The following is a 23,841-nucleotide window of genomic DNA, read 5'->3' on the forward strand; positions in this document are numbered from 1 at the left end:
AGCTTGCTCGTATATCTTTTCCTTCATTCTTGGATAGTTGGATTACATTAGCAATCCTTGAGCTCTCTGATACTACAGATGCATTCCAGGGGGAAATGATTTATCAATTTTCAGTAATTTTAAGCCTTTTTATACATCTTCACCTGTCACTATCCCATGTTTAACTTCCACCTTCGCTTTCAGTATAACCATCAGATCATCTACATTCTTTGTGAAGCTGGGTACTAAGTATTTACTCATACAATTTTGACATTTGTTTCCACATGGATATTTCCTTTTGGGTCCTTAATTGGTCCAACCTTTTTGCCAGTAAAACACATGTAAAATGTTTTCCGTTCAATTCACTTCTTTTCTCGAAAATTCTCCTTGTCTACCATATTAAACTTTTCACTTCTTTCCATTATCTTCCTCAATGTAGTTTTTGACATCTGTTGTGAGCTTTTTCCTGTTTTATATTAACATTTATTTCCTTTGTCATCCAGGGTACCTGAGCTTTGGACATTTTGCTTTCCCCCTTCAAAGCAGGATGTTTAGTTAGCACTAACCTCTCCCTTCCCCAAAGGCTTTCTATCACTGTTACTGATTTATTCTGGAATTATATTTTCCAATCAACTTGTGCTAGATGTCTCCATAAAATTATGAAAATTAGATTTTCTCCCATTGAGCATTTTCACTGCCATTATTTTCTTGTCTTTTTCTATAATTCTTTTAAACTGAAGTACATTGTGCCCATTATTAGCTTGATGACCTCCTACAGTAGACAATAGACAATAGGTGCAGGAGTAGGCCATTCAGCCCTTCGAGCCTACACCGCCATTCAATATGATCATGGCTGATCATTCCTAATCAGTGTCCTCTTCCTGCCTTATCTCCCTAACCCTTGATTCCACTATCTTTGAGAGCTCTATCCAACTCTTTCTTAAATGAATCCAGAGAGTGGGCCTCCACTGCCCTCTGGGGCAGAGCATTCCACACAGCCACCACTCTCTGGGTGAAGAAGTTTCTCCTCATCTCTGTTCTAAATGGTCTACCCCGTATTTTTAAGCTGTGTCCTCTGGTTCTGCACTCACCCATCAGCGGAAACATGTTTCCTGCTGCCAGAGTGTCCAATCCTTTCATAATCTTATACGTCTCAATCAGATCCCCTCTCAGTCTTCTAAACTCAAGGGTATACAAGCCCAGTCGCTTCAGTCTTTCAGTGTAAGGTAATCCCGCCATTCCAGGAATTGACCTCGTGAACCTACGCTGCACTCCCTCAATAGCCAGAATGTCTTTCCTCAAATTTGGAGACCAGAACTGCACACAGTACTCCAGGTGTGGTCTCACCAGGGCCCTGTACAGGTGCAGAAGCACCTCTTTGCTTCTATACTCAATTCCTCTTGTTATGAAGGCCAGCATGCTATTAGCCTTCTTCACTACCTGCTGTACCTGCATGCTTGCCTTCATTGACTGGTGTACAAGAACACCCAGATCTCTCTGTACTGCCCCTTTACATAAATTAATTCCATTGAGGAGTAATCTGCCTTCCTGTTCTTGCCACCAAAGTGGATAACCATACATTTATCCACATTAAACTGCATCTGCCATGCATCTGACCACTCACCTAACTTGTCTAGGTCACCCTGTCATCTCCTAACATCCTCATCACATTTCACCCTGCCACCCAGCTTTGTATCAGCAGCAAATTGGCTAATGTTATTGCTGATACCATCTTCTGTATCATTAACATATATTGTAAAAAGCTGCGGTCCCAGCACAGATCCCTGCGGTACCCCACTGGTCACTGCCTACCATTCCGAAATGGAGCCGTTTATTACTACCCTTTGTTTCCTATCAGCCAACCAATTTTCAATCCAAGTCAGTACTTTGCCCCCAATACTATGCGCCCTAATTTTACTCACTAACCTCCTGTGTGGGACTTTATCAAAAGCTTTCTGAAAGTCCAGGTAAACTACATCTACTGGATCTCCCTCGTCCATCTTCAGAGTTACATCCTCAAAAAATTCAAGAAGATTAGTCAAGCATGATTTCCCCTTCATAAATCCATGCTGACTCTGACCAATCCTGTTACTACTATCCAGATGTGTCGTAATTTCATCCTTTATAATAGACTCCAGCATCTTTCCCACCACTGAGGTCAGACTAACTGGTCTATAATTTCCTGCTTTCCTTCTCCTACTTTTCTTAAAAAGTGGTATAACATTAGCCACCCTCCAATCCTCAGGAACCGACCCCGAATCTATTGAACTCTGGAAAATAATCACCAACGCATCCACGATTTCTCGAGCCACCTCCTTCAGTACCCTGGAATGTAGACCATCAGGCCCCGGGGACTTATCAACCTTCAAACCTAACAGTCTCTCCAACACCAAATCCTGCCAAATATAAATTCCCTTAAGTTCAGGTCCTTCAGCCACTGTTACCTCAGGGAGATTGCTTGTGTCTTCCCCAGTGAACACAGATCTGAAGTACTCATTTAATTCCTCTGCCATTTCTTTGTTCCCGGTAATATATTCCCCTGTTTCTGTCTTCAAGGGCCCAATTTTAGTCCTAACCATTTTTTTGCCATGCACATACCTAAAAAAGCTTTTACTATCCTCCTTTATATTATTGGCCAGTTTACCTTCGTACCTCATTTTTCCTCTGCGTATTTCCTTCTTAGTAATCCTCTGTTGCTCTTTAAAAGCTTCCCAGTCCTCAGTTTTCCCACTTATCTTTGCTATGTTATACTTTTTCTCTTTTAATTTTATATGTTTCTTAACTTCCCTCATCAGCCACGGCCGCCCATGCCTCCTCCTGGGATCTTTCTTCCTTTTAGGAATGAACTGATCCTGCAACTTCTGCATTATACACAGAAATATCCGCCATTGTTCCTCCACTGTCATCCCTGCTAAGGTATTGCACCATTGAACTTTGGCCAGCTCCTCCCTCATAGCTACATAGTTCCTTCGGAACATAGTTCCTGTGTTACAGTAACACAGTCTACTTGTTTTACTTCATATTAACAAGTTTTTAAGCATTATCTCGCAGGGCTCTTTGCAGCTTTTTCCAAGCGAAGGTCTACTGACAGCCATTTGAGATCTGATCTGTTCTCTACAGAAGATTTCTATATTATGCTTTAACTGATTGTAAATATTTTTAAAAATGAGCTTTCATGTTCTTGTTTAGTAAAGTTGTTTGTATCTATCATTCGGAAGACCAAAATACGTAACTAGTAGTATTCTGGGCGATAGATATCCTATGGCAATGTCTTAGATCAGTAATTAATTTAGTAGCTTCTGATAGCTGAGAAGGGCTATTTTACGTGTTAACATATGCACTGACAGATGAGATAAGAAAATTCAATTATTGAGACAGCTGAATCATGAAGGTGTGATGCTGACAGGGAGACATTAAAACCCCAATTTGCTTGTTTTCACAGGGTGTCTGTCAACCTCAAGAGGTATATTTCTATTTTAAAAAAATCATTCATGGGACATGGGCATCAGTGTCTGACCAACATTTATTGGTCATCCCTAGTTGCCCTTTACAAGATGGTAATGAACTGCCTCCCTGAACCACTGCAGTCCATTCACATTGATATAACTTGAAATGATTCCATTGGTATAAAAGCAGCTTCGATTAGTCTGGACATCTGAATCCAGAGTCGTGAGTGTGTTGCTGGAAAAGCACAGCAGATCAGGCAGCATCCGAGGAGCAGGAGAATCGATGTTTCGGGCATGAGCCCTTCTGAATTCAGAGTCCATTTGAGGTCATAACATGAAGATCTTCAAAAGGACTACATAATTGAAGGGACTGATCACTTTCTAAGCCATGTCAGAAATACATTCATATGAACATGCAAATTAGAGGGAGGCCATTCTGTGTTTTGAGCCTATTCTACCATTTGATAAGATTATGGCTGATCTGATAATGTCTCAACTCCACTTTCTGATACCATCTGATTCCCTCGTTAGTCAAGAAGCTATCTTACACCATCTTAAAAATATTCAATGATCCAGCCTCCATCATTCTCTGGGGATGTGAGGTCTATAGACTCACTATTCTCTGACAAAAATTCTTCTCATCTGTGTTTGAAGTCGGAGAGCCCTTATTTTAAATAGAGTCTTGTAGTTTTCCACAAGGGGAAGTCCTTTCAGCATCCATACTGTCAAATCCCTACAGGACTTTACATACTTCAATAATATGTTCTGAAAGTCACAAATTAATTCTATCCTTCGTTTTTAAATATGCCATCATTGTATTCCTTGTAGCTTACTGCTCTGATAATTATTTGATTTGCAAAAACATCCACCATGTACACGAGCATCTGGGAATCAGCGTTACTTTGAGTGCTCAAATGTATATGAAACTGCAATTCTAAAATCTGGAAATACTGTCTCAGACACAGTTTACATACAAATAGAAAGTTCTTCTATTAGGATATTGGCTCTTGTTATGAAAATTGCCTAGTTCTGAATACAGATCAAATATGTATTTGGAGAAAGATGAACCATAACTGGGAAAAGCAGGCAGTTCTTACTCAGCACAAACGTCGATACAGTTTAGTGAGCTCACCATTCTGTAGATATGCTGGCTGCTTTGACCTTATTAAGCTCGTCCTGGATTGCCTGTTTGGCTCGGATCTCTGCATCGAGTGCTGATTGTAGTTCCAATCGAGCTGACATGTCTACTTTCTGCGACCGACGCATCTTCCATGGCATATCCTGAGAGAGAGAGACAAGAGGCAGAATTACAGAAGGGAAAAAGAGAAAGGGAATCATTTGATTATATTGTACAACAGTATATGCTGTTGATTTGTTCTTTAAAAGATGAAGACAACTTTGAAAGGTGCATCTATTTCACAGTCAGTACTTGGCATCAATAACTGCAAGTTCCAGCTGTGGCTTAGCTTCCAACACAAGCTGGTCTGAAAACAGAAGAGGAACATAAATGATTCAAGTGTTTTGCACTTATTTTTATAAGAAATTACTAATTTTATGGTTTGGTTAATTCCTTTTACTGAGAGCTGGGGGACATGTGATCAATGGTAACAACAAGGGTACTTCGGATGGCTTTTGAAACTTGCGCACTTTTTTCATTACTGACACGTTCATACTGAATCAACTTAAGGTGGCTAGGATTCAGCCGATATATGAGAAGTAAGGGAGTCTAAGTACATAATGGGAGATGGAAAGTTTAGCAAGTGGCTTTGTCCTGATGAATTGGTTGTCGTGGTGTGGACAGCCTAGATGCACCAGTTATTTTATTGTCCATACACGTGTAAGAGCTTGCACCTGGAAAAAGGATAACCGGATTTTAACAGCCCAGAATTAAAGAAGGATGATCCTTACTGTTGCTCGTACTCCTAAACTGGAATTTCTCAAAGATTCCAATTCCTCAGTCATCTTAGTTGCCAGTGCTTGAAGATAGCCTCGAGCATCTTTCTCATCACTCACCCTGAAAACAGCAAAGACAGTTAAATCATACTTACACATTGGAGGCTGCAACTCAGAGAAGGACTGAGACAGGCAACGGTATAGATAGAATATTCAGCAGAAGGTATTAACCATGAATGGTGGAGAAAAACTGAGGAAGCATATTTAACTCAATTTAAAATACTGTCACATTTCATGATATCTGTGTCTAGCCAGTGAATCCATCTTGTAGTGACTTATAAACATTTACAGCATAGAAGGCCAAGCAGCCAATTGTGTCACTCAGGTCAACAAACAGATTAACTATGTTAATCCATTTTCCTGCTCTTGGCCAATAGCTCTGGAAACTAAGGCTAGTGATTATCTAATAATGCTTAAAAGTTCAAGATCTTCTAACTCAACTATCCTCATATTCTCATCAATAACTGGGTGAAAAGAATTCTCAACTTCCCTCTTAGTCTTATATCTCATATCATGAGGAGAAAGTGAGGTCTGCAGATGCTGGAGATCAAAGTTGAAACTTTATTGCTGGAACAGCACAGCAGGTCAGGCAGCATCCAGGGAACAGGAGATTCGACGTTTCGGGCACAGGCCCTTCTTCAGGCCTGTGCCTGAAACGTCGAATCTCCTGTTCCCTGGATGCTGCCTGACCTGCTGTGCTGTTCCAGCAATAAAATCTCATATCATGAGTCTATGTCTGCTACTAACTGATGTCTCTACTAATGGAAAAAGTACCTTCCTATCCAACTTATTCATGCCTCTCATAATCTTATGGTCCTCTATCAGGTCCCCTCTCTACTTTAGCTGCTCCTAGGAAACAGCTCCTGTCTCTCAAATGTTTCCTCATAGCTCAGAACCTCCAAGCCAGGCAGCATCCTGCCTTACTAATGTTTCCATGATATGCAAACCTTTTGCTCATATCTGTGGTGTAAAATTATGTCCCAATACATGTGTGAATCATAATGTAACACATGTATTGGGCCAAGCAGTGGAATGTGGTGAAACGGTTAAAAATTATGTCCCAATACATGTGTGAATCTAACCGGAATGGAGGTGTTGCTTAGTCCCGTGTGAATCTTATTACACACCTCCCCGTGTGAATCTTCTTATCTGTATGTAACCAGAATGGAATGTGTTTTTTAGCCTTGCTCTGCTGTTCACATGAATGTTTATATCTGGAAAAGAGTATATCAGCTGGAAAAGTCTCCAGTTCGGTGAGTCTGCTCCGGGGTTACGTTTAACCGCCGAGCGTGGGTTGTTGGCAACCGCTCTACGAGAACTGACGGCTCCCAGTTCCGGTAACATGTAGAGTGAGTATAAGCCAGACCCGTTGTAAGTATGAGACCTGGTTGTGGCGACGCTGCGGGGAATAAAATGCTCATATTCTAGCAGACTCGCCTCTTGGTCGTTTGTTCTGTGTCAGACTACTCTCCTACGAACCTGACCTTGAGAATTTTTTAAAACATTTGGCGCTGCGAGCAGGGTCAATCGCAATTGAGGAGAGATTTTGATACAGAACAATGTTTTGGAAAAAGACTAAGAAACCAGAAGAACAAACTGTGGAGGTCCCGACCGTCCCGGGATGGCATGGATGTGGGCATGTACGTGGCAGTTTGTTTGAGAAATGGTGGGGGGCGACCGGAGGAACCCCAGGGTCGCTGCTGTCCACCCTTGAGAGGATCCCAGTCCTGCCGAAGAACCCCTTGCCTGGGGTACAGCGGAGGATGTGGGCATGTCCAAAAAGCTGAAGCGGAGTTAACAGAATTGAATGGGATTGAACTGAACTGAACTGAGTGGAACTGAAGTGAATCAAATTGAACGGAACAAAATGGAACTGAGCTAAATTGAATTGAAATGGACGGAACTGAATTGAACACAATTGAATTGAACTGAACAGACCTGAACTGAGCTGAATTGAACTACACTGAATTGACTGAACTGAAATTAACTGAAACGAATTGAACTGAATTAAGCATAATGTAACACATGTATTGGGCCAAGCAGTGGAATGTGGTGTAAAATTATGTCCCAATACATGTGTGAATCATAATGTAACACATGTATTGGGCCAAGCAGTGGAATGTGGTGAAACGGTTAAAAATTATGTCCCAATACATGTGTGAATCTAACCGGAATGGAGGTGTTGCTTAGTCCCGTGTGAATCTTATTACACACCTCCCCGTGTGAATCTTCTTATCTGTATGTAACCAGAATGGAATGTGTTTTTTAGCCTTGCTCTGCTGTTCACATGAATGTTTATATCTGGAAAAGAGTATATCAGCTGGAAAAGTCTCCAGTTCGGTGAGTCTGCTCCGGGGTTACGTTTAACCGCCGAGCGTGGGTTGTTGGCAACCGCTCTACGAGAACTGACGGCTCCCAGTTCCGGTAACATGTAGAGTGAGTATAAGCCAGACCCGTTGTAAGTATGAGACCTGGTTGTGGCGACGCTGCGGGGAATAAAATGCTCATATTCTAGCAGACTCGCCTCTTGGTCGTTTGTTCTGTGTCAGACTACTCTCCTACGAACCTGACCTTGAGAATTTTTTAAAACAATATCCCATTCCTCTTCAGGAAGTCTCTCTCTCCTACTGTATTTTTATAAAGAAAGTCATCATGGTTACAGAAATACTGACAAGTTATTCATTAAACCCCTTCACAGATACAGACCAAACACACATGCCGCTAGTTCAAAATCCAAATCCCAAAACAAACAATTGTAAAATGCATACAAAAGACACAACTTCATCAAATGCAATAGGAAGCTTCATAATGTACTGTGGAAGGAACAATACCTGCAAGTCAGCATGAGTAGTGCTTACATATCCAGCATAACTTTTTTGGAGCTACCACCTTTTAATCTATCTCAAATGAGAGTGAGGATAAGCAAAATGGCTTATAGTACAGAAGTGCTGAGTGGTATTTATTACCAAAGGGAGTGGTTGAAACTGACAGTATACATGTGTTCACGAAATAAATACCGGAAGGACAAAGAAATAGATGGTAATTTAGATGATGAAGGAGGGGAGGATGCTGGGATGGAGCATAAACACCAGCATGGACTGGCTAGGCCAAATGGCATTCGTACCATATACCCATCATGATGCAATGGAAACACTACTTAAAACTGCTGGCAGTGCAATAAGAAGCAGGGTAAGAGGTAAATCTAGGGCTGATGCCAAGAAGTTCTTTCTCCTATACAGGAAATTGTGGTGTTGTGGTTATGGTACTCGGCTAACAATAAAGAGCCATAGACTTATGTCTGTGACCACAAGTTCACTAATGAAGCTGGAATTAAATGCTAGTCTCATTATCATGAAACAATTAAATTGTTGCAAACAGAGACATGTTGTCAAGTTTTTTTTTGTTTTGTACTGATCAGGGTAAATCCAAGAATGCCAAATTGTAAACAATGCAATACGTCTATAACATAGGAGACAAGGCATTAGCATTAGGAATAGGCTATCAAGTGGCATAGATCATGTTACACAGATGTCAGGAAATTAGCACCTCTAGCAAAAATCTATCACACTTTGACACTCAACAGCATTACCATCGCTGCATTCCTCACTATCAATATCCTGAGGTTATCGCTGATCAGAAACTGAATTGCAATGAATTTAATTATCGTGGTTACAATAAATGCCAGAGGCTTGGAATACTATAGTGAGTAACTCACATCCAGACCCCATAACGCCTGCCCACTTTCTACAAGGTACAAGTCAGGAATGTGATGGAATACTCCCCTTTGCTTGAATGAGTGCAGCTCAAGCAACATTCAAGAACTTTGACACCTACCCACTTGTTTGGCACTACATCCACAAACTTCCGCTCTTAGCGGCTCAGTAGCAGCAGTGTGGACCATCCACAAAGTGACCTGCAGTAATTCACCAAGATTTCTTCGACAGCACCTTTCAAATTCGCCATGCGCTACCATCTAAAAGGACATGGACAGTACAAACATGGGAATACCAACCCTGCTAGTTCCTCTCCAAGCCACACAGCATCATGATTTAGAAATATATTCGCGTTCATGTATTGTTACTTTGTTAGAATCTTGGTACCCCCCCCTCTCTACGAGCATTGCGTCTGCACCTACACAAAATGGACTGCAGCATTCTGAAGGCAGCAGGCCATCACCAGCTTCTCAAGGGTTAACAAAGATGGATAATCAATGCTGGCCTACCAGCAAATCTCATGTAAATAAAAAATAGTTGGCCATTTGCTTTCTATTATAAAGAAAAATTCAAAGAGGAAGTCCCACCATCTGTGGTTAACTAAAACATTTTAAAGTAAATGTCAAATTTAAAGAGAAAGTATATAATTGTGCTAATGTCAGGTGACTGGGCAGAGCACAAAGAACAAGAGAATGGCTCAAATGTGAATCTGAACAATGAGAGCATGAGAGAAGGCTAGCTAGAAATGTAGTGAAGGGTTAGCTTCGATAGTTAGTGGAAAGAAAACTGCATCAAGTTAAAGTTGATCCCCTTGATTGAGAATGTGGAGTTAATAGTAGATAATAAAGAAAAGTCCATATGTAATAAGTATCTTGTTTTGTCTTCACCAAAGTGCATTCAAAATTAATCCCAGTATTAGAGGTAATTCAGGAGGTGAAAGGGAGAGAGGAATTTGGTAAAATAATAATCACTAGGCAAGTCGTACTGAGCAAACTGATGAGCTGTGGGCTGACAAATCTCTGGGTCCAGATGGGCTCCATCCTGCAGTATTAAAAAGGAGACCGTGACATAATGATAATGTCACTAAGACAGGAGTAATGGGTGCCAGCAGGTAGGTCTGACCATTATCAGATCAGTTGTGATCTTACTGTATGGTGGAAAGAGCTTGAGGCCCAAATGGCCAACTATTTTTTATTTACATGAGATTTGCTGGTAGGCCAGCATTGATTATCCATCTTTGTTAACCCTTGAGAAGCTGGTGATGGCCTGCTGCCTTCAGAATGCTGCAGTCCATTTTGTGTAGGTGCAGACGCAATGCTCGTAGAGAGGGGGGTACCAAGATTCTAACAAAGTAACAATACATGAACGCGAATATATTTCTAAATCATGATGCTGTGTGGCCTGGAGAGGAACTAGCAGGGTTGGTATTCCCATGTTTGTACTGTCCATGTCCTTTTAGATGGTAGCGCATGGCGAATTTGAAAGGTGCTGTCGAAGAAATCTTGGTGAATTACTGCAGGTCATTTTGTGAATGGTCCACACTGCTGCTACTGAGCCGCTAAGAGCGGAAGTTTGTGGATGTGGTGCCAAACAAGTGGGCAGGTGTCAAAGTTCTTGAATGTTGTTTGAGTATTCTGAAATATCCCTTTAAGTATCTGCCCTGCTTTTTTACTGATTGATCTCCTAGCCTAGTATTCCAGTTCATTTCAGTTACCTCAGCTTTCATGTACACAGTTGTCCTCATTTAAGCTTAAAATACTGGTCATAGACCACTCTTCTCCCTTTCAAACTTGATATATAATTCAATCATATTATGACTACTGCTATCTTTACTCTGAGATCATTTGTCCATCTTGTCACAATACCATGTGAAGTATAGCCAACTCCTGGTTGGCTCCAGAACGTGATGCTCTAAGAAACTATCACAAAAGCATTCACTGAACCCCTGTTCCCTACTATTACTAATCTGATTTTTCTACTTTATATGGAGAATAAAACCCATGATTTTTGCAGTCTCTTATTATAAATACTCAATATGACTTCTTTATGCATTGAGGTAAAAACAATGACTGAAGCTCCTTGGATGCTGCCTGAACTGCTGTGCTCTTCCAGCACCACTAATCCATATTCTTTATGCATTGGCCGACAGTATGGCTACTGTTAGGGGGCCTGTAGACCACTCCCATTATTTGTCCTTGTCCACCCAAACCAATTTGACATTCTGATCTCCTGAGTTATCTCTAACACTGCATCAACACCATCTTTGATTCTTTAACTATCTTCATAACTTCTTGAATGCTGAGAATGATAATGATCCTGGAGGATCTTGACAGACTATTTCTCTCTATGAGAAAATCTAAAACTAAGTATGACTTCAAAGTTTGTGAGAAGATTTGTAGCTCGGGTGCTCGTTGCTGTGGTTCTGTTCGCCGAGCTGGAAGTTTTTGTTGCAAACGTTTCGTCCCCTGTCTAGGTGACATCCTCAGTGCTTGGGAGCCTCCTGTGAAGCGCTTCTGTGGTGTTTCCTCCAGCATTTATAGTGGCCTGTCCCTGCCGCTTCCGGTTGTCAGTTTCAGCTGTCCGCTGTAGTGGCCGGTATATTGGGTCCAGGTCGATGTGTTTGTTGATGGAGTTTGAGGATGAGTGCCATGCTTCTAGGAATTCCCTGGCTGTTCTTTGTTTGGCTTGCCCTATAATGGTAGTGTTGTCCCAGTCAAATTCATGTTGCTTGTCGTCTGCGTGTGTGGCTACTAGGGATAGCTGGTCGTGTTGTTTCGTGGCTAGTTGATGTTCGTGGATGCGGATCATTAGCTGTCTTCCTGTTTGTCCTATGTAGTGTTTTGTGCAGTCCTTGCATGGGATTTTGTACACTAAAAATCCCATGCAAGGACTGCACAAAACACTATATAGGACAAACAGGAAGACAGCTAATGATCCGCATCCACGAACATCAACTAGCCACGAAACGACACAACCAGCTATCCCTAGTTGCCACACACGCAGACACAGTGAAAGAATAGCCCTTGAATATTTCTCAGGCAGAGATGGAAAGATTCTTGATAAGCAATTGGGGGAAAGGTAATTTGGGGTGGAGTAATCACATTAACCATCAACTTGTTGAATGGTCAAACCCTGTTCCTAAATTGAATGTTTGTATGGCACCTATTAAAAACCTAGGAAACATGCTGCTTGAATCAATCATACGATCATTGGGAAATATGCTCTATGTGTTTCGCATTACAGAAACAATGAAATTCAGGTATGACGTTATTCAATTGTATGATAAGCAATAGATATTTTGGACTGATGGCACCAAACTAATAGTGAAAATTACCACTGGGTAGCCATTGCACAAAGCAGCATGAAATAGCTTCCTTAGTCTGTTGTTAGAATCTTTCGTCTTGCTGTAAGTGACCTGAATTTTATTACAGGTGGGAACACAACAGGACATACAAAGCTAATGGAATGTGAAGAAACAGGCTGAAAAGAATTAATGCAGAGAGGTGGGTAATGGTACATTCTGGTAGGACGAAAAGAGACATTACATTTCTAAAGGGGATGCAGGAGCAGAAGGCGTGTGGGTGTATGCACATAAGTCACTGAAAATGCAGGGTGCATCAAAAATATGGAGAATAAAGCAAAGGGAACCTTGTGTTTTTAAAAACAGAGGCACAGAGAGTACAAAGAATGGAAGTTATGGCAAACTTGTATAAATAATTGATGTGGCCTTAACTGGAGCACTATTAGATCACACATTAGGACAAATGCGTTGGCACTGGAGATGGTGCAGGAAAAATTCAGCTACGTGGATAGATTGAAGAACCTGGGTCTCCTCTCTTTGGTGAACAGAAGGGAGAGTGGAGATTTAGTGGAGGCATTCAAAATCACAAGGGACTGGACAGATTAGATATGGAGAAACTGTTCCTATTAGAGATAGGGTTGAAAACCAGAGGACTGTGACTTACATAGTTGCTTTGTGATAGAGGATTTCAGCATTTCTGAAAAAGACCCATTTTGCCAAAGTTTTCAACTTGCATTCATCAGGCCAACTGCAAGAAATATCAAAGTCATAAGAATAGGAGAGCACTGATCTGTTGGCAAGTAGACTCTAATTGGTAGAGATGTTGCTATGGAAAATACACTAGTTAATGATGACTGACAGTTAAGTGTCAAATTTTGTTTAAATTCTGAGTTAGGTGGGGTGACTGACTGGTCAAAGCGTTGCCCTGAGAGGTGAACCAGAAAATTAATGCTACCTATTTTGTTGAGTTAAGACAGATATAATCTGGGCACGTGTTCTTTAAGGCTTTGAGTATCAATATGTATAACTTCCAGTGTACACAAGATTCACTATATTGTGAGCCAGACTAATAATCTTAAATTGGTTGTCAATGTAATTCTTCTCATACTCGGGATTGTTTAGCAAATGTTATCCAGTCACAGATTCCTATCTAATGTGGAACATATACTGAGAGGTTTGCAAGCACTGTTGTGGGGGTATGGTCAGTACCTTGCTGGTCGTGAACAGCCGAAGGGGCATTCTGTTTGATACTATTTGCCAATACTTGGGACGTTTGGCCTTCATCACACTGGCAATGAAAGTCATATAGCCCGTTATTCATTTGTATTATGGATTGGCAGCAGTATCTGTTGGTGGTCAGCACCACTCCTGTTGCTCCTGCATGATGCATCTGTTGCTCAAACCTTTGTAACGCCTTATCCTTCCAGGGTAATTTGTGGTTGGCTGAGCACTTTTGAGGACTATATGTGGTGGCCTGAGACTGTTCAAACATCTGCACAATGAACAAGGAAAAATGATCAGGTCTGTGTTCTTCTCCCATCTGATTGGTTGATGCACCTTGTTTCAGCATCAAGCTTGCACAGTGAATAAATAACTCAGGCCCTATTTACCATGTTGCTGATTAGGCCAATCTTAAAGTGAGTGCAACACTCAACAAAACAAATGACATCCATTCCCTGGTTCATGTCTCAGGACAACACCCACACCAATCAAGGTAAAATTTAAATAAAGGTTTGTAATTACATGTCAGTCATCATTAACTAGTGCATTTGCCACTGCAATGCCTCTGCCGATCAGAGTTCAGTTGCCAACCAATTAGCATTCTCCTCTCATTTAGCATAAATGCTGTTTCCCTTTTTCATTGGTATTGTGTGCAACTTGGCCTGATAGGTACAAAATGGAAAGCTTTGACAAAACTGTATTTATTCAGTAATAGACTAATTTAAGGTGACTGGCAAAAAAAAAATCAGAAATAACATTAATTTTATGCAGTGAGCAGTCTGGATCTGGAATGCACCGACAAGTATGGTGAGGCAAATTCAAGTACAGTTTTCATAGATTCATATAAATCATAGGAAGCTAACATCACAGAAAGAGAACACTTGGCTGTGGTATGTCTGTGCCAAAATACAAGATATCAGGCAGGAAAAAGATACCTAGCCTAATTCTACTAATCGGCTTTCAATTATCTGTAGAGAAAAATGTTGTAGAGTCAGGGGAAAAGACTAGGGGACTACCTCAATAGTTCTTGAAGAGAAATAGAATCGCCATGACTGGCTGAAAGGCCTTCTTCTGTGCTGTGGTCAATCTATGACTTCCAGGCAAATATTTGGATATGGCTGTAAAACCCCTCGTGACCACAATGTGGCAGTAGACAACTACATTTCACCAACAACAAAGCTAAATCATTAAACCCCTGACTAGAGCACCGTGAATAGATGAATTACAGTTTCACAGTCATGTGCCAGTTTATATCTTTAATAAATAAGATAAAACAGGCTTGTTTTGTAACCAATGAAATTAACATTGCACTAAAGCACACAGGCTGCTCAATAACTCGAGTGCTGCAAAAATGCTTGTAAACTAAAGATGCACAAAATTACAAAATTTTACATTTCAAAATTCACTACAAATACTTCAAATCCCATCCATTGCCTGGCACAATTAAATATTCAAAGCTGCTACTGCTAATTTTGAAGTGAAACATATTTCTTTTGTTCACTCGAAGGACACGGGCATCACTGTTTGGGCCAGCATGCATTGCCTATCCCTAGTTGCCCTTTGTGAAGCTGGTGGTGAGCTACTTTCTTCAACCGCTGCAGCCCATGTGCTATTTTCATCCTTTGTTTTCCTTTCTAGCAGTTGGTACAACTGAATGGTCTACTAGGCTATCTCAGAGGGTAGAGCTGAAAATGTGTTGCTGGAAAAGCGCAGCAGGTCAGGTAGCATCCAAGGAACAGGAGAATCGACGTTTCGGGCATAAGCCCTTCTTCAGGAGGGTAGTTAAGCTTCCATATTGATGTGGGGTTTGGAGTCACGTATAGGCCAGATGAGGTAAGGATGATAGTTTCTTCCCTAAACGAAATTGGTGAATCAGATATGGCACTTCAACAAATTGCAAAAGGCTTCCCATACAGTGAATTACTGTGAAGTGCAGTCAGTATTATTTGTTGAATGAGCACCAGCAATCGTAATGTAACTTTGTTGTGCACAACAAGATCGTACAACTAACTGAAGGGGCAATTAATCTACGTCAGCTGAGGGAGTAAAGTTGCTCAGGGGCCCAGGAGAACTTCCTGCTAATTTCTGAAGAATGTCATGCGTTTTTTTTAAACATCCACCTGAACTATGGAAGCAGAAAGAGCTTTGTTTAGACTATATTATATTAGATTCTCTACAGTGTGGAAACAGGCCCTTCGGCCCAACAAGTCCACACCGACCCTCCAAAGAGTAACCCACTCAGACCCATTTCCCTCTGACTAATGCACCTAACACTATGGGCAATTTAGCATGGCCAATCACCTGATCTGCACATCTTTGGACTGTGGGAGGAAACCCACGCAGACAAGGCTGGAATTGAACCTGGGACCCTTGTGCTGTGAGGGAGAAGTACTAACCACTGAGCCACTGTGTTCTTCCACTTCTCTGAAAACAGCACCTCCAAATGTGCAGCTCTCCCTCAGTACTAGAAGGTTGCACTAGGATCGACAATGGGTTCAACCCCCACAAACTTCTGGCTCAGAGGCGAGACTGCTATCAAATGAGTACAGTGCAAACTAGGAGAAACAATCTACTTATTTGATAGTACAAAATTTGACATTCAGTGGTGTTACCATCACTGAATCCCTCACTAACAATGTCTTAGGGGGTAACCATTGACCAAAAACTCAATTAGACTCATCACATAAACACAGTGGTTATAAAAGCAGGTCACAGGCCAGGAATACTGTTGCAGGTAACTCACCTCCTGACTCCCCAAAGCCTGTTCACCCTCTACAAGACACAAGTCAGGAATACTCCCTACTTGCCTGGATGAGGGCAGTTCCTACAACACTGAAGAAGCGTGACACCATCCAGGACAAAACAGCCCACATGACACCATATCCACCGATGTTCAGAAACAGCACTGATCACGCACTGCAGAAATTCACCAAAGATCCTTCGACAGCACCTTCTAAATCTGTGACCACTTCCATCTAGATAGACAAGGGCAGCAGACACAATGGAAGACCACCTCCTTCAAATTCCCCTTCAAGCCACTCACCATCCTGACTTGGAAATATATCGCCGTTCCTTCACCGTTGCTGGGTCAAAATCCTGAAATTCCCTCCCTAAGAACATTGTGGGTCACTCTATAGCATGTGGACTGTGGCAGTTCAAGAAGCCACCTTCTCAAGGGCAATGAGGGATGGGCAATAAATGCTGGCCTGGCCAGTGACACCCACAACCCACAAATGAATTTTAAAAAACCATTGCTGATAGGAAAAACATCCAACCCCACATCAATATGGAAGCTTAACCCCCTCTGAAATGGCCTAGTAAGCCATTCAGTTGTACCAACTGCTAGAGAGGAAAATAAAACAGCACATTGACTGCAGTGGTTCAAGAAAGCATCTTCCATCACCAGAACAAATGCAAAAATGCCAAATTTCAAATGATCATAACTGTTTATATTAAAGAAGAAAGAAGTGCTCACTAGTTGGCAAGTCAATACTGATCGGCAGAGCTGTTATCATGGAAAAGACCACATAAAACTATGCATTTCCTTACCTCCTGGATCATTCAAACAAGATGCTAGGCTTGAACATATTTCTCTTATTTGCATTAAATGTGCATCTGTGATTGTATGTATGTTGCTTCTGGCAACTGTAAATGAGTGATATTATGAGCTTGTCTGAGGATCTTAAATTGGTAGTTAATACAACTACTAACAAATTCCATTGCTACCATGTAGTGGCTACATGAGTAGTATGTTCCATTAATAAGATACTGCTGTCAGTCCAGATGTTCTCTGCTTACCACATGATGAAGTAAGGAGCCATATAAATTTCACTGTTGGTGTGATGCTAAATTCATAGGCGCACACCCCAATGTTTGGCCTATTGAATCAAATGCCATTTTTAATTGTTTGATCATAATAAAGTACAAACTGTATTCAATCAGCCTACACGAGCAAACCCAAAACAAAACATCTCCTGTTAGATATGATTCTGAGACAGGGCAGCACTTGTTGAACAAACCTTAGTAAGCTAACTTGACTTTTTAAATAATTAACATCCTTAACACCTATGGCATAAATCGTTGTGTTCTCTTTGAAATTTGCATTTGACCTGCTCATTGATTAAGTATCGTGTAGGAATGTGTGAAATTGCCAACTTTGGCAGGAATCTCATAACAGCAAGATATTATTTAACTGGAGAGAGATTGCAGACTCAGATAAAGTAATGGGTGTCCTTAGACATGAATCACAAAGTTAGCATGCAAGTACAGGAAACAATCAGGAAAGCAAATAGAATGTTGTTGCTTATTGCAAAAGGAATGAAATGTAGCAGTAAGGATGAACTGTTACAATTCTACAAAGGGGTTGGTGATATTAGATCTGGAGTACTGTGTACAGTTTTAGTTGCTTTATTTAAGAGAGGTTAGAGATTGATATCTGGGATGGGGGTATTATTCTAAGAGTTAAATATGAATAAGTTGGGAATGTATCCATTAGCAATTTGATGAATAAGTGGTGATTTTACTGAGACACACATGATGCTTAGGGTGACAGGGTGAATGCTGAAAGGATCTTTTCCTCTGTTGGCAAGTTTGGAGGACACCGTTAAAAAATACTGAATCTTCAATTTAAGACATTAATGGAATTACTGGGAATGAACATATGATTACCAGTAGAAATAGGCCATTTGGCCCCACAAGATATTCCTGACATTCAATACAATCAATGATCCTGTGGTTACTCCACATTTCTGCTTACCCCTGATAAACTTTCATCCCCTTGATCAGTTTAGTTTTTGGTCAATGGTAACTCTCGGATGTTGATAATGGGGGATTGAGTTATGGTAACACAATTCAAATACTTGGGGATATGGGTAGCTTTTCGCTTGTTGGAGATGATTATCGTCTAGCTCCCAAGTTCCCAGTAATTTTATACTTATATGTGGACCCTGAGGTCCATGTATGGCAGTGATGTCCAGAACCACAAGTCAATGCTGCAAACGTCATCGGCACGCTGATTGATGTGTGCAGCAGCTTCGGGACAACATTACATGTAAAGGATCACAGCTAAGCATTACTGATTTTCTTTCTTCAAGGACATTAGCGAACCAGATGATTTCTTTTTAAATGACAACTGATGATACTGTGGCTAGCTTTCAATTAGAACATTAGTACTCAGTGCAAGAGTAGGTAAATTCAGCTCCTTGAGTCTGATCATGACTGATCTCATCTCAGCCTCAACTCTATTTTCCTGCCATTCTTCATCATTCTTGAACCTATTAATAGTTAAAAATCTGTCTATCTCCTCCTTAAATTTATTCAATGTCCTGGCATCTACTGCTCTCTGGGATGGTGAATTCCAGAGATTCTCTACCTTTTTAGAGAAGCAATTCTTCTTCATCTCTGTCTTAAATCTGCCCCTCCCTATCCTAAAACCATGACCTCTCATTTTGGATTGTCCTGTAAGGAGAATCATCTACTCTACGCCTATTTGTCAATCCCATTTAGCTTCGTATATGGATTCCAGACTATTTTTATTTATCAAATAAATGTTTGGACAAAGGCTGTAGTCAAGTCCTGAGTGTCAGTGGGTAAGTTACTCGGTTGGAATTTTGCTTTATAGTACTATGAATGACACCTCCTGTCACTTTATTGGTGACTAAGAGTTAACCAAATGACCTACTCTTCCTTTTAATTCCTATATCTGTATAAGACAAAAAGCTTAGCCAACATGTCTCTTTTTTTCAGCAATATGCAAGGGAAGAATCATATAATGGAACAGAAAATGCTGTTATTACTTGAATTAAGCAAACATTTCAAGCCCTTAACAGGTTAAAACCACTCCAAAAACATGGGGAGATGCAATTCAAGGCCACATGTCTCCAACTAAGATTGGAGCTGGACTCAGCAAGTGAAAGGTGGTTGAAAAAGCATTTTATTTAGGTGATTAGAATTAATTTTAACATTTGCAAGAGGATAGATGACAGACCTGGAATAAATATAGGAGTGAATTTACAGATTTGTTTTTCAAAGTAAGACCTCAAATATGATAAATACCTCACGGTTGTGCACAGTGCCCCCTTCAATCTAACATGTGACTATTCTAACATCTGCTCTCACTTGCTGAGACTGCTGTTTACTTTCTGGATTGGGTCCAGTAATCCCACATTCAGATAATCCTCTGTGCAGAGGTGTACTTTATATTCGGTGAGATGTACATGAAATGTGCTTCACTAAAGAGTGTGTTTATTTCCTAACCTGCTGGCAGTAAGAGTGGCCAAGCCAGTGTGATCAATGTTTATATATCAAGAGGCCATGACAAACAGGGAGCCTCCCTTTAATAACAATCTGAAATTAATTGAGTGGGTGATTTTTTTTTTCAAAAAATAATCCTTTCAGTCACTCACCTCCACACATGCTTTTTTCAGCTGGGATTCTAAGGCAAAGTCAGTACATTTAGTTGATGTACGTTGCTAGAGTTGCTTGCATTCTAACAGGAGGGGGTTAAAAATAAGGACGCAGCTTAGGTAGCCCTTAGATAGAGAACATTATTATCTGCACTGTCTTGATTTCCTATTAGTATGTTTGTCTCCTGTATGTCTTTGCTCCAATGCTGACTGCTAGATATGTAACTGGGGAAAGGAAACTGACTGAGGACCATAATATTTGCAGTATTCAGTATCCTCAGCTGCTTCTTGAAATGTCAGAGTGAATCTATTAACATGTAGCTGGCTTGGAGGTGATCAATATTCCTTTTAAATTTTTTTTGTACTCAATGGGCTAAAACTCCTGCCAGCATTACAGTCTTGCCCCATGGCAGCTGACATTTTGGTCGATTTTCATGATGTCCCAAGCAGCCTGTTTAGTTCAAGGCACTTCCAGTCCCAGATCACTGTTCAGTGCATATGCATTTTAATTGAATACTTGTCTCCTCAAAGATCGCACACTCACTTCTCCCCTTCCCAATCCTACAGTCCTCCCTGTGCTCTCTTCTCTCAGTTCCTCCACTTCCTCCGTCTTCTCACTCCACCCACTTCACATTTCCACCTGATCCCACTCCACTTGCTCCACTCCGTCCCATTCCCCCTCACCCATTCTCTACCTCTGCTCACTATATTTGCTTTCCTCTTACCCTCCCCCCATCACTCTCCCTCCTTACCTGGTATCCCTGTTACTATACTTAGCAGCCACCCATCCCACAACAGCACCTCCACCGCTCAGCACCGTGGCCTCACTTATAAGGTTGCTAATTATATAGTAATTAAGCTTATTTGTACTCAGGTGATGGGCATTATTTGGCAATGCTCACATATATAGGAGAGGGAATGTTCTTGTGGTACAGTGTCCCTACTTGTGAGCCAGAAGGTCCAATTTCAAATCCTGTCTGCTTCAGAGGTGTAGCATAAACATCTCTGAGCACATACATAGGAGAGGGGTCTTGTGGTGCAGAGTAGGTTTCCCTAACCCTGGACTGAGAGACCCAGGTTCAAGTTCCCTAGGCAAAAGTGAGGACTGCTGGAAGTCAGAGTCAAGATTAGAGTGGTGCTGGAAAAGCACAGCAGGTCGGGAAGCATCCGAGGAGCAGGAAAATCAACGTTTCAGGCAAAAGACCTTCCTTTTCCAGCACCACTCTAATCCAGGTTCAAGTTCCATCTACTTCAGGAGTGTGTATTAACATCTCTGAACAGGCTGATTACAAAAACAGGTTAAATAAAAAAGAAGGAGCAATGTTTTTCTTAGTGTAGGGACTATCGCTATGTATGAAAAATCCCCAATTTGAAAGGAGGCAGAAACAGTCACCTTACTTTAGTATTCTTGTATGATGACAAAGGTGCTCCTGTTAGTTAGTTAACACGAATAACACTAGTTACAGGGGCTCTGTGGTGCAGTTGTAGTGTCCCAGGTCCAAGTCCCACCTGCTGCAGAATTTTGTCATTACATCTCTGAACAGGATGATTAGTAAAATATCCACATATACAGGAGCAAGCTGAGTGTGGTTGTTGAATGAAGGTGGAAATGTGTTGCTGGAAAAGCGCAGCAGGTCAGGCAGCATCTAGGGAACAGGAGAATCGACGTTTCGGGCATTAGCCCTTCTTTCAGGCTAATGCCCGAAACGTCGATTCTCCTGTTCCCTAGATGCTGCCTGACCTGCTGCGCTTTTCCAGCAACACATTTCCATCTCTGATCTCCAGCATCTGCAGACCTCACTTTCTCCTGTTGAATGAAGGTGTACAACACTGAGTGTGTATCCCGACTTGAAAGCTTAAGTCTGTAAAGTTGGTTCAGGAACCTATTCTCCATTGTCTGTATATCCGAGCTTTAACACCAGAAGTTCCACAGCAACAGTTTCAGGGAAAATCATCACCCTGGTTGTGCCTTCAAATCAATCATCATGCTTGAACATGTATCCATATTCCTTTAGACTAACTAGGTTTAAGTCCTTGAACATCCCTAACTAATGCTTTGTGCCTGATGACAGGGGAGTTCCTGACAGTGCCCGTGACCGGGAGTCCTGAGTGTCATAAACTATATAGACATTTGCATCTTTATTTACATTATATCTGCTTTTGCTGATAGTAGAATTCCAAAGTAATAGCATTCTTAAAAACCTGTAAGAGCAGTATTTTTTTCTCCCCATTCTTCAGCAGGCTGTTTTAAACTGTACATAGCTAACAAGCAGTTAAATTCACTAACCACTGGATGATCTCTGTGATTTGGGCCTCCCAATGGGCCACTGATTCCTTCTTCTCTGCTAAGTCACGTAACTCTTCCTCCATCTGTTTGTTGCTTGCACTTAGCTTCTCAAACATGATAGTGAGCTGCATGACACCAAAAGCAAAAGTTGTTATTAGTCAGTTTGTACATTACCCAATCAGATCCTTATGGCTTATTCATGATTTGCCTTACTCTACCCATGGCACTGGTAGCAACCTTAAGATCAGTACCGTGGAGATCCTATTTTTCAACTTACTTCTCTATGTACTGCTTTTATGACCTCATCCCACTTTTTTCAAACCTATCTCATTTGTAGCAATGTATATGACCATTGGATGCTCACTGCCTTTTTTTAAAATTCATTGTTGGGACTTGGGCGTTGCTGGCCAGCAGTGACAGCACATCCCTATTTGCCCTTGTGAAGGTGGTGGTGAACTGCCTTCTTGAATCACTCCAGTCCACTTGCTGTGGGTTGACCCACAATGCCGGAAGGAAGGAATTCTAGGATTTTGACCCAACAACTGTGAAAGAACGGTGGTATATTTCCAAGTCAAGGTGGTGAGTGGCTTGGAGGGGAACTTGCACGTGATGGTGTTCCCAACTACTTGCTGCCCTTGTCCTTCTAAACGGAAGTGGTCATGGGTTTGGATCTCTGGTGAATTTCCACAGTGCATCTTGTAGATATTACACACTGCTGCTACTGATCGCCAGTGGTGGAGGGATTGAATGTTTGTAGATGTGGTGCCAATCAAGTGGGTTGCTTTGTCCTGGATGGTATCAAGCTTCTTGAGCGTTGTTGGAGCTGCACCCATCCAGGCAAATGGGGAGTATTCCATCACACTCCTGACTTGTGCCTTGTTGATGGTGGACAGGCTTTGAGGTGTCAGGAGGTGAGTTACTCGCCGCAGTATCCCTAGTCTCTGACCTGCTTTTGCAGCCACTGTGTTTATGTAGTGAATCCAGTTGAGTTTCTGGTCAATGGTAATCCCAAGGATGTTGACAGCGGGGGATTCAATGATGGTAATACCGTTGAATGTCAATGATGGTAATACCGTTGAATGTCAAGGGGCGGTGGTGAGAGTGTCTCGGTGTGAATGTTACTTGCCACCTGTCGACCCAAGCCTGTCCAGAACTTGTTGCATTTGAGCATGGACGGCTTCAGTACCTGAGGAGTCGCTAATGGTGCTGAACACTGTACAATCATCAGTGAACATCCCCACTTGGAACATAGAACAGGCCCTTCGGCCCTTGATGTTGCGTCGTACTGTGAAAATAATCTGATGCGCATCTAACCTACACCATTTCATTATTATTCATATGTATGTCCAATGCCCATTTAAATGCCCTTAATGTTGACGAGTCCACTACTGTTGCAGGCAGGCCGTTCCACACCCCTACTACTCTCTGAGTAAAGAAATTACCCCTGATATCTGCCCTAATTCTAACACCCACCCAACTTAAAGCCATGTCCCCTCGTGTTAGCCTTCACCATCTGAGGAAAAGGCTCTCAATGTCC

The 23,841-nt window shown here is 41.5% G+C and overlaps 1 protein-coding gene across 18 annotated transcripts in view; it reads right to left on the reverse strand.

Annotated features, from left to right (window-relative positions):
* Positions 1-23,841, reverse strand: part of LOC122548528 (serine/threonine-protein kinase MRCK alpha-like) — a 595,544-nt gene that overhangs the window by 138,373 nt on the left and 433,330 nt on the right. For all 18 annotated transcript variants that reach the window (XM_087984221.1, XM_087984211.1, XM_087984208.1 and 15 more), the window contains 3 exons: positions 22,305-22,429; positions 5,334-5,439; positions 4,558-4,706 (listed from right to left, as the gene is read on the reverse strand). In XM_087984221.1, the coding sequence (XP_087840347.1) occupies positions 4,558-4,706; positions 5,334-5,439; positions 22,305-22,429 (380 nt within the window). The remainder of the gene's footprint in view (positions 1-4,557; positions 4,707-5,333; positions 5,440-22,304; positions 22,430-23,841) is intronic.

The sequence above is a fragment of the Chiloscyllium plagiosum genome, unplaced genomic scaffold (genome assembly GCF_037043375.1).
Source record: "Chiloscyllium plagiosum isolate Xiang-an unplaced genomic scaffold, Cpla_swu_hap1 HiC_scaffold_3, whole genome shotgun sequence".
Taxonomy (NCBI): domain Eukaryota; kingdom Metazoa; phylum Chordata; class Chondrichthyes; order Orectolobiformes; family Hemiscylliidae; genus Chiloscyllium; species Chiloscyllium plagiosum.